General features: G+C 37.7%; 1 protein-coding gene across 5 annotated transcripts in view; it reads right to left on the reverse strand.

Annotated features, from left to right (window-relative positions):
- LOC147317651 (ras-specific guanine nucleotide-releasing factor 2) overlaps positions 1-11,971 on the reverse strand; it is a 45,005-nt gene that overhangs the window by 26,086 nt on the left and 6,948 nt on the right. For all 5 annotated transcript variants that reach the window (XM_086314843.1, XM_086314844.1, XM_086314842.1 and 2 more), the window contains 2 exons: positions 1,573-1,679; positions 91-238 (listed from right to left, as the gene is read on the reverse strand). In XM_086314843.1, coding sequence (XP_086170969.1) covers positions 91-238; positions 1,573-1,679 — 255 coding nt within the window. The remainder of the gene's footprint in view (positions 1-90; positions 239-1,572; positions 1,680-11,971) is intronic.

Here is an 11,971-nt window from a genome sequence, read left to right on the forward strand (position 1 = left end):
TTATCTGTGATATGAATAAAATGTTAACAATTCCACCTTTTAAGGTCTATGTGCATTTGTGTCGTGCGTTTTCACACATGCATAATGTACCTCTGCTTTAAGCCTCTCAATTTCAGTGTCCTGATCTTCTAGCTGAGTGCGCAGCTGATTGGCAGCCACCTTCTCAGTCTCCACGATCTGTACAAGGTGGATGTATTTCTGCATCAGCACCTCTCGTTCGATGATAATGTCAGAGTAACTGAAAAGTTCACAGAGGATAAAATGTCAATATAAACAGCTAAATAATGTGCTGAAAACAGAATGTATACAAAAATAAAAAATGAATAAGTAGTCGCATGCATAAAACACAGCAGCTCTCACTGCTTGCTGCTGTAGTTTATATAGTGGGGGAAATGAGTATTTGAAAGAAAAGAATTGAACAGTTTCTCATTTTTATGGTAGTTTCATTTTAATGGAGAAACAGAATATCAACCAAAAATCCTAAGAAAAAAAACACATTACATAAAATGTATAAATGGATTTGCATTAAGTGAAATAAGTACTTGATACTCAAACAAAACATGACTTGTTTCATGTTTCTTGGCTACTGTATGGCAACTCAAGTAGCTCAAGAAACTCAAATGTCAGCTCCCCGCACAGACTTTCTACAGGACTGAGGACTTGGAGACAGGCTAAGCCACTCCATGACCTTCATGTACATGTACATGTTACCTCAGTGATATGTTTTGGTGCTGTAGTGTTCTTGCTGAGGTAAGAGGGTTCTCCTTCAGCCCTTAGAAAAAAACAGCCTCAAAGCCTGAAAATGTTTGTTTGATTGTGGGGATGGTGTTGTTTGGTTCATTAATTATTTCACTCAGTGACATGCAAATCAATTTACAACTTTTATGCCTTTTTTTCTGGATTTGTGGTTGATATTCTTTCTCTTTCCATTAAAATGGAACTAACATAAAAATAGAGACTGTTCATTTCTTTGCAAGTCAGCAAACTTGCAAATTCAGCAGGAGATCAAATAATTATTTATCCCATTGATTATTGCTTCAAAGAATAACAAAAATCTATTTATGACTGAAATATATGCTACTGTGTAACCAAAAATGTGTTTTCATTACAAGAGGACCCTGATGTTGAAAAAATCTATAGTAGATAGTATCTAACTTCCCTTTAAAACTGAAGCTCATAATTGTACTCATACATAGGGCACTAGTGCAATTATAAAGCACCAACCACAAAATAGAGGCAATCCCAAGATGCTTTAAAGCTATTAAATATTCTGTAACTTATAATTCACCAAAATGTCAGAATATTGCAAGTTTTGCAGGTCTTATTAATGAGCCCTTTACAAATCCTGTATATTGACCAAAATGGTAAATATATTGTCAGTTACGTATAGTTATGTGTTTCTCAGACTGAATGTTTGAACATTTTAGTGTCTTTTTGACTTGGGCTGTTTACTATATAAAGCTGATACATAAAGGATGACTTTTGTACAATACTGACAAGAGCTGAAAGTGATTTAAAAAATGGCAATATATTTTTAGAAGTACTCTTTATATAGTAATGTACTGTGCATACCTGGCCTGCTGGATGGCCTCCACCCATTCATCGCACTCACACTCTTCCTCTGTCCGTAGCTCCAGTGGTTTCTGTCCATCATGACCAAACATGATGAGGAAGTAGTGCTGACAGAGAGATGAAGAAGGAAAAAAAGATTTTTACATTATTGTGTCACCCTGAAACTGGACAGAAGTCTTTTTGTTGTACCTTTGCTAATAATACCAATGCTGCAACTTTAAAATATTTCTTTGTATTTGCTTTCTATCTTTTAATTGCACAGATTATTCCCACGTAGAGTTCGGCACACCTTACACTAAGCAGCAATATCTATCCCATAGGGTGGAGAAAAAGGGACACAGTACGGGGGAGGATGGGTGGCTCAGCACGCTTAGCACACAGTTCTCATCTGTTGCTCCCTTCTCCACCAGCCTTTTGCCAATTAGCTCGCTCGTTGCCTCCCTCTTTCCCTTCTCTCGTTTTCTGTCTGCCTCTCTTATTACTCTGATGAATTTCGCTATGTAACTGCCTTCAAAACACTTCCCCACACTTACACACAGACACATGTCAATACATGCAAGTGCAGAGGCACACACCTACAGTAGAGCACACACACTAGGCATTATGTGAAGTGATAGAGGCTTTTATTCAAATGGTCATGTCCTGGGGCACTGGGTTACCAGAAGAGCTGCTATTCTTAGTCAAGGAAAACAGGGACGACCGAGCTCTGCATTGGCTTTCTCTCTCCTCCTCTTCTCTTCTCTTTATCCCACCACCTCTTTCCTCCTCCCTCTCTCTCTTTGCACTTCACCTATCATCCCACTCCACCTCCTCTGCCCCGCTCAACCAGCATCCTCACTTTTCTTGTTTTCTAATCCCACTCCTCCTCCTCCACATCCCTTCGTACTTTCATCTCTTTGTGTCTCTCAGTAAGGACTCGGTGAACCAGATAGAGTCCAGAGGAGAGACGTTTGCCCTGCAGGAGGATGGTTGGGCTTTGGCCCCTGCAGTGGGGATGAGCTGGGGACTGAGGACAGGATATGTGAACACACACACACACACACACTCATAGACCCTCCTCCATTTCTATCCCCCTATCTCAGCTTTTTATGTATCTGTCATTTCGATTCACTGCCTGGCTGTATTTTATTATATCAACAATAATCTGTGCTCTAACAGCCTTTGACAGGGAGAAGGATGGGAGGAGAGAGGAAGAGAGAGACAGGAGAGGGAGGTGTTACATAACATTTCTTAACTGAGTACATATTTCTAAATTGTGTCACAACCCAACAAGATAACATTTCCATGGCAACAAAATATCTGCCGCTGCTGCCTTGTTTTGCACTTCCATTTTCTCCTTACGAGTGCTGCCTCTATTCATTTAAGGCTTTTATTTATCCATCATGCAATTTCAGGCATAAAAGGAAATAGTCTTCAACAGGAAGTGAAACATTGAGCTTAAATCTCTAGATGGATAACCTTTTGCACATCTAACGTAATAGCTGTTATGTATTTGACCAACTGTACTATACGAGTCAGATGACAATTAATCTATATTTGCATACATGCAAATATTTCCACATCATGTTGATTCAAGATCCTTTGATCACACAGATGTCTGTGTTGTTATTTTCACATAGAACAAATCAATGTGCTTTTGACATGCTTGCTTAAATAATCACAGCTTTTAATTAAAGTGAAAGCAGGAACACAACAGTCTAAAATAAAAGTAAGAGTCTTGCATTAAAAGAAAGGCTATGACATATATGTACTATGGCTAGTACATATCCTGGATCTGCTGTTGTTGAATTGTGCTATACAAATAAATTTGCCTTGCCTTGCCTTGCCTAAAAATGTTAATTCAATAATTGTATTTTCAGCATATAGTAGTTAAATATAAAAGTCTACATATAAGTAACAATCTACTAGTAAACAAACTTAAAGTTGTGTAGTACTCTATTGACTTTTGGACCAGTCGTACACCACAGACCTACTGTTTTCCCATTTTTCTTGTTTTGTTCATGAAACATGAATGCGGATGCACAAACATGATTGGATGGAGAGCGGCACAGTGCGCTTGTAATATGCAAGTTACAGCACAATTTAAAATATTAAAAAGAATAAGGTTTGTGGATGTTTATGTGGAAGGAAGCGCAATACCCTAGTTTCTTAGACTTCAGGCCTTTATAGAGTGATTAGGTGAGAAAAACTGAAGGTAAACATAACTTCTATTGTTTTTTAAAAAAAAACCTGTCAGGGCACCTTTAAGCAAAGTATAAATTTTCATGCTCAGTGCAGTTTATATTACATATTATCCTTTTCCCCTTTCAGGCATGTAACTTATTACGCAATACAAACATTGCACTTCTTTGCACTAAATTTCTCTTTGAATGTAATTAACTACCTTTTGATTTATACCTGCTACTTAACAGATCCTAAAGATGGTATGTATGCTTGATATATATTTTTGTATCCTGCCTTAACATTTATATTCTACCATTCTGCCAAGTTTTTTCTGCAACTGTGGCCCAATTGTCACCAGGCAATCATTAAAGTTTAATGTTACCGCATCCTTTACAGAAGATTCTGCATCATGCTGGACCCCTAAAGCATTCCAGTGAATTGCTCTGTAACATTGTACTGTGTCCTCATTAGTTGGAGGAATTTGCACATCTCATGAATGGTACTCTGACTGTCTCTGAGCTATGACCACAGAGCTTCCCAACTTTACAGTACAGATCTGGACTCCTGGCTCAGTCTCCCTTCAAATCGGCTCAAGCGTACCCTTCATCCCTGAGGGCCTTCGTTGTACTGTAAGAAATTTCATTTAGACAAATAAAGACAGCGAGGAAACAAAAGAGAAAAAAGACACTGAGCTTTTTTTGTGCTCTTTCACTCTTTATTTCACTTGCAACCAATTTAACAGTCCCCTGATACACTCTTTAAATCCTGATGTGAGAAACAGCAGAAATCGGGCCGTGACAGCATGACATAAAGTCTATTTTACTTTCACCAAGCAAAGCTTAAGAACAATGTAAGGCAAAAATGTTATTGTGCAAAACCATTTTTCACTTCAATCTTTAAAACTACCTGCTGTGAAAACAGAGGTGAGGAGCTCTTCGAACAAAAAAAATGACTTTCACAGTCCAGCACAGCCTAAATGTTGGGGAATGAATGCCTGCCACACACATGTACGAGTTAATAATAGTGCAGATGATGAAAAGCTTTTTCTCATTATTAAAGATTTATGAAAGCTTAAAATGAAATTTGTGTTAATAGATTTATTAGCCAAAAATGGCTGGCGGACCCAGAAATACTCATCTTTTTTAATAAATATTTAAAAGCAGAGATGGCAGAATCACTGTGATTGGGGACTAAAACAGCCAATAATGATGCAACACTACCGTCTGCTTTGGGATCTGCACTGATGAGAGCAAAAATTGCATTTTGCAGCACTACAAATGGGCCTTAGTTTTTCACTTCATTCTAAATATCAGAATTTCAAAGCTATTTTCTGCATCAGTGTTCTGTGCTTCAAAGAGCCATTAAACCCCAAACTATTAGAAGTTTTAGCTTCACTGGAGTTAAATTAGTATGACCCCAGCGCAGAAACTCCACAGTCACACATGCTGTAGTATATAACTTGTAGGGTAGTTTGGAATTCATGTCTCAAACACGAAGCCCAAAAGACATTGAATTTTATCATGAAAGAAAGGCAATTTTGCCAGCCTTGCTATCAAAAACCCAATATAATTTCATGACTAGGGTATGAGCCAGTTGTGTTTATGCACAAAAGCACACAACAGGTGTTTGTGACGGTTTCAGCTGCTAGAATAGTGAAGCTGTAAGTAGGTCTGCTTGCTGTTTTTCTAGTTTAGCTGTATACATAACCATTAGCACATTACTTGTTCATTGGTATATGCACAGCACAAGTGCAACTTGAGTCAAACCTTATTAGGTGGAAAAGTCACCAAAGTTTTTAAGCAGTTAAAAAATAGAATTGAAATTATGACTATCACTTTAAACCTCTATAAAAACGGAGCTGAATCTCAGACGCTGCATCTCAGACGCTGCATCTCAGACGCTCCGTTAGCTGTTAGCATTTATCATAGAAAAAGACTGAACACATTTTATATTTTTGGAATTTCCTTTAGACAGACAAGACCTAGGTAGAGGCACTTGTCTATAATGCACACCACCACTTTTGGAGCAAACCAAACACATTATATCAGCATAAACAGCTAATAGCAACTGTCAGTTGGTGTCTATTGTCTATCTGTCCAAAAGCTAAAGTTTGGCTGAAACTGCATCATGCAACAGGACAATGATCCCAGGCACACCAGCACAACTACAGCAGAAAGAAACAGAAAAAAAGGTGTTTCAATTGTGCGGTCAAAATTCAGACCTCATCCAAAGCAAACTGTAGTGTGCTTAGTTTTTTTTTGTTTTTTTTTTCGTTTTTTTTTTTCGTTTTTTTTTTACAGGACTTGGTGGAGTCCTCCCATGACCAAACTTAAAAATTTAAAAATCAACACTTCATTACATTATGTTGGATGAACCTAATCCAGTAGCTCAACAGAAAAGGTACAGAACATCCAATTCCTAAAAGGATTTAATATGGTTTGTAAATGGTTAACTGTGATGAGTAAGCAGCTGAAAAATGTTTATAAATATCAACACTACTGCTTTCACTTCTTAATCACAAATCTAATGCAAATGTGGCAGCGCAGCTAGCACACAGGTGCACAATTCACAAAAATAATGGCCTCACACAGTGTGTGGAGTTGTGTGTCATAGGACTATCAAAAGCAAACCACTATGCTAAACTTAATTTGGACTTTAGGTGTATGGAAACAAATAATAAAAAAAGAAACCAGTGCCACCATTGAGTCAAAAATGCTACAAGCGCAGATGCAACAGAACAAGCATTCAACCAAAAAAGGAAAATGTAGCTGAGTCTGTGACATGAGAGAAATAAAGAGAAGGGATTGACACGTAGATAATGAGAGAGAACAGTTTTTAAGGAAAACGCTAACAAAGGTTGGCTGAAAAGTGCTACTTAGCTGATACATCTGAAAATACAAGCAGGTGTTTGTCTGTCATTCTATAGACACACTGATTGCATGGCAGAAAGACAAAATTATTAACAAGCAATTTCAGCACAGAGTATAATCTGTCTCCGTTGAGTCCTACTGCATGGTAATTACCATCACAGGGGGGGAAAGAACGCAGACCAGAGTTGTGTATGCAAGACTCTTGTAATCTATAATCATTTTTTCTAGTATGCTTTGGAGGGTGTATATGTACAATCTTGAAAGATCAAAAGAAAAGAAAACTAAAGGACAAAAAAGCACATGCTGTGATTCTGTGAAACAGACATAATCTCATGCCACGTGTTGTTGGCAGGTCTCGTGGTGGAAACAATCCCTCAAACACAACAGCAAGAAATGATTGGCTGTGTGTGAATTAAAAGGTTATGTTGAAAACCTTTTAATAATTTCAACAACACATAACAAAGGTAATTAAGGGTAAGTAATATTTCATTGCTGGTATCGTCTATGAAAATATCATTGATCACATGATCAGCATTCATTCATACTTTTCATGAGCCTGAATATATTTTGCTATTACAAGATTCAAATCAGCTACTTAAACAATAAAAAATAATTTGTGAGAAGTAGTTTTGGAAGGATAAAAAAAGGTTATTTTTTCCCCACTAATCTTCTGGATCAGACTCATATCACTTCTTTATATTCCTCTCATTTCTCTCCTGTTATGCTACCACGGGGCATTAATATTTTCTGCTCATAAAATGCTCCAAGGACAAGAGAGAGAAAAAAAACTACTATTGTCATGGAAACCTTCTACACTCAATAATTCAGATTTGCTTTACCTTATAACTGTAAAGTTGTTTACATGCACAGCTATCCCTCTAAAAATGAAAACTTTTTAATACATTTCTATTGTTATTCATCAGTAGATCCAAAGTACATATTTTGCTTGGGATCATTAAGCTATTGGCATAGACAATTTTTAGAGAAATAGATTAGTGAACTTCAGAAAGCTGCTTGGATGGGTGGGAGTTTGTTTTAATCTAACACTAACCCTGTGCATTCATTGGAGGGAGTGCGTGTGAATGTTTAGAAAAAGTACTTAGGTGTAGATAAAAATGCTTGTAAAACTGTGTGAACGTGTTAATGGGTTTTGTGGTAAGAAAGCACTTTAAGTGCTCAATTAGAACAGAAAAGCACTATATAAATATTCATCTATTTACATGTAAGTCTGTATTTTGTCATTTTGGGCAGCCCTAACTTATCAGTTTCCCCTAAGATCCTAGCTTCCTTATGTCATCTTTCTAACGCCTGAGAAGAAGATGTTTCTCTTCAACCTTCAAACTTAAGCTTTCAGTTCTTTCTCTGTTTCTTTCACAATCAAAGTAAACAGTATGTCTCTCAACATGACAAAGAAAATGCTAGTTTTGACGTGCTTCATTCACTTCAGTGGAAATGGCTTTCTTTCGATATTTTTGTAAGCCCCACTCTGTAATTTCAAAAAGCTTTAATGAACTTTTTTTTAAATACACTTCCTGGAGACTTGTCATTGCAACGTGACACAAAACATTAATCTGACAGCAGCAGCGGCAGCAGCGGTACTTTATGTAACCACCGAATTCAGCTAATGATGTAGGCTACCAGCTAATGTGACAATCACTGAATCAACATCCCACATCCCACTGTTTTTTTATTGCCCTCCATGCTGTTCACTTCCTTCAAAGAAGTTTGTATAATAAAGTGTGGGGCAGTCTTTTCCTCTCTCACATACACAAATAAAATATCCAGACTGTTCTCACACATATCTACCCACTGTATATATACTAATACAATAATAACTGTTGCCCCAGAAAACTCTGATTGGGGATTACCTGTCTATCTGAGATTTCTTTTAAAAGGGATTAATCAAATTGCTCCCCTCCTCCGCAGTTTATTTTCACTCCCATCCTCCTACTCTACTAGTTAAATACACACAAATTAAACATGCAAAAGCAAATCCCTCATATGAAGGCATCAACAGGCTTTTGGCCTCATCTTACACATTTGTTGCGTTATAGTGACTGTGTGACTTTATTGCCTTAATGCAGGAGATACTGAATTGGAGATTCCTCTGTAATTCCCAGAGAGCAACATCAGAGGCTTCCAAGCAGACAGTGGATCAGTTTTACTTTTTTCTTGAGAAAATTAACAGGATCTTGTAAAATCCAGTCCTCATAAGTAAAGACAACATATATGAAGGCACCAGGCGGTTGTATTCCTTCATGCTAAAGTTTGTCAGAGACACATCTCCTATATCTATACCTGTAGCTAGAAGGATCACGTATAATAGATGGCAGCAGCTCCAGATATAACACCACTTGTGAATACAGAGGTTCAATTCCAAGAGCGTCAACAACCTATGGAGTAACCACAAACATTCTAAGCCCATCTGAGGAGAATGATGATCAGCCCAACATTGACTGAGAAATACAATTTATATTATTCTCACATGTACCCTGCCAAAAATGTAGCAGCATGGTGCCTGACAAATTTTATAAACAGGATTAGCCCTGTAAAATTAAAGGTACTCGGTATAGTGTAAGAAACAGCAGAGTGTTAATATTTTTACTCCCCTGTTTCCTTTAATGATCTAATTTAGGAGAAAAACATTACATTTTAATGCAATATTTACCAGGTAAGTGAAACTATGCTGTTCGTAAGATGGTTTACTACAGTTAGAACTCAAACTAAGTTTGAAAAAACAACAAAAATTGGCTGACACAATGTTATATGAAAATAAAATTTTGACATAATGGCTCGCACAGCTGCTGCAGATTTGTCGCCTGCACATCCATGATCTAAATCTGAATCATTTGAGTCATGTTCAAGACACTAGTTTGGAATAGTCTGATGTTTGTGGCATGGCACAGAAGATGGGCACACTGTTGTCATAAGGGGACCGACATTGGGAGAAACAATATTCAGGTTGACAGCTGTGTTTAAAAGGTGATCAATTGCTACCAAGTGGCACAAAGTACACCAAAAAATATCCTCCTGACCAACAACAGCCTGAAACTCTAGTATATCCTTTCTTTGCGTTTACACCAAATTCTGAGACTACCATCTATATGTTAGAGCAGAAATTAAGACTCGTCAGACCAGTTATTGTTTTTCCAAGCTTCTATTGTCTAATTTTGGAGAGCCTATGTGTGAATTGTACCCAGCGTAGCTTTCTGCTGCCATATCTCATCTGCTTCAAGGTTCCATGTGTTGTGCTTTCAGAGATTCTCTACGGCAATTGTAACAAGCGGTTACCTGTTACCTGCCGTTCGGCTCAAAGCAGTCTGGCCATTCTCCTCTGACCCGTAACATCAACAAACAATTTTTCCCCAAGAACTGCCATTCATTGGATATTTTCTCCTTTTTCCTGTAAAGCCTACAGATGGTTGTAGATCTGCAGTTTTTGACATACTCAGACATTTTCCACAGAAGTAAGAGTACTAGCTAAAAGCAGATACTGTTCACAGTTATTATAGTATAAGTGTTTTATTGTACATAAGGTCTGCTCCCATTGTTACCAAGACTTCAAACACAACAGACAGATTTTAAGCTAGATGCCAGCTTTAAATTCTGAAACTAATGAGGTTCATAATGGCTCTAACACTTGGCAAAAAATTTAACAGCAAAATGAAAATCAGCCCGCAGAGAAAAGCAAATCAGACTCAGGGTGTACGGGACGAATCGGTTCCAATTAATGCGCGCAATAGTGAAAACACAAGACCCAGAGAGGGGGACTTAGAGCTAGAGGAGCTTTCTAATGAGAACTAATTACACACACATGCATGAACATGAGGAAGTCAGCACTGACACTTCAACTCTAGTGTGTCGCCCCACCTTTTCACTTTTGTAAAAGGAAACCCATCTGTGAATATACTGTAGCTACACATACACACTGTATTAAACTCAAACAGTACTCAATTAAATGATTGCACCATTCCCATGCATCCCATCCATTCTTATAAAATATTCAATCCCAATGTAGTCCAATTAGTCTGTCTCCTTCAAAGCTAACAAACTACGCTGCAAACACAAATTGTACAAATATTCATGTTTAGAAGTTTCGTTCTCTCTGCAAAGGGAAACAATTTATTGTAACATTTCTTAAAATGTTGTGGTTTTAGAAAACATGTGAGGTTAGAAAACACAGTGCAACAAGCCACAATATTATATGATTCCTGATCAAAAAGTGAGAATTATTAGAGAATTATTTACTCCTTCACAGGCAAAAGATATTAACAGCAAGCTATTGTACAATTTTATGAAATTTTAAAAACCTTTTCATTTAAGTCAGTTTTGATTCTCTCTCAACGCTATGCCATTTCATGGGATCTTCCCTGTGATCGACTTATAGATATTTAAAAGAAGGTGTAAATGTAGCAAGCAGTAAACATGATTTCCCAGTTTTTGTACAGTTAAACACGAGAATGTCAACGTTTACGAATGTTCTTCACGTACTTTAGGCCCTTTAAACCAACTGAGTATTGGTAATACCACAGCCTATCTGAGTGCTGATCATGTCAATTCATTTATGCGCACAGTGTACTCATATTCTGATGGCTGCCTCCAGCAGGATAACACACCATGCCAAAAATCTCAGATGATTTCAAACTGGTTTCCTGAACATGGCACAAATGTTCTCCACAGTCACCAGATCTCAATCCACTGAGTCAGTCACATCACAATCTCAACCAGTGTTTCTCAAACCTCGATCAAGCCACACATTAGGTTTACTCAGTGTTATGTAAGGTAATGTTGTAAATTACAGGCACTTACTGTCGCATCTGGCAAATCTAGCCAATAGCGCCTAACTGCAGGGAAATTGTAGTTTGAGTGTAGTATGACTTGGGATTGTGGGAGGAAGCTGGAGTAGAAAGAAACAGAGAGAATCCACGCAAACATGGGGAGAACACGCAAACTCTGCACAGAGGGTGAAGCCAGATCGTGGACTCAAACTCAGGACCGTCTTGCTGTGCTAACCTCCACGCTGCCACCGCTGCCCTATCTAATACCATTTTTAGTCAACTCAAGGATGAACAAACATGTGGGACCACATGATAAATAAAAACAAACTGCCACAAATGTTCTGTTATAAACTTTTATTCAGCATAATCTTTTTTAAACATTGCCGCTGACTGTCTCACTTTCCCACTATGGCAAGTTTTGTTGAAGAAACTTCTCAAAGCTTCTAACAACTTTCGGTCCCTGCACCTGATCACCATTCCTGTTCTCTATATTTTTTTTATTAGACCCTGGTGCAAACACAAAGGTTATAGCTTATTTGGTTTTACAATGGCCTTTACAGAACCAAACACAATGAGCTACTCAGCAAC

This window comes from Aulonocara sp. 'chitande type north' Nkhata Bay, linkage group LG12 (assembly GCF_057382095.1).
Source record: "Aulonocara sp. 'chitande type north' Nkhata Bay isolate Kocher_YH1m ecotype deep benthic linkage group LG12, A_spYH_male_GT1.1, whole genome shotgun sequence".
NCBI lineage: Eukaryota > Metazoa > Chordata > Actinopteri > Cichliformes > Cichlidae > Aulonocara > Aulonocara sp. 'chitande type north' Nkhata Bay.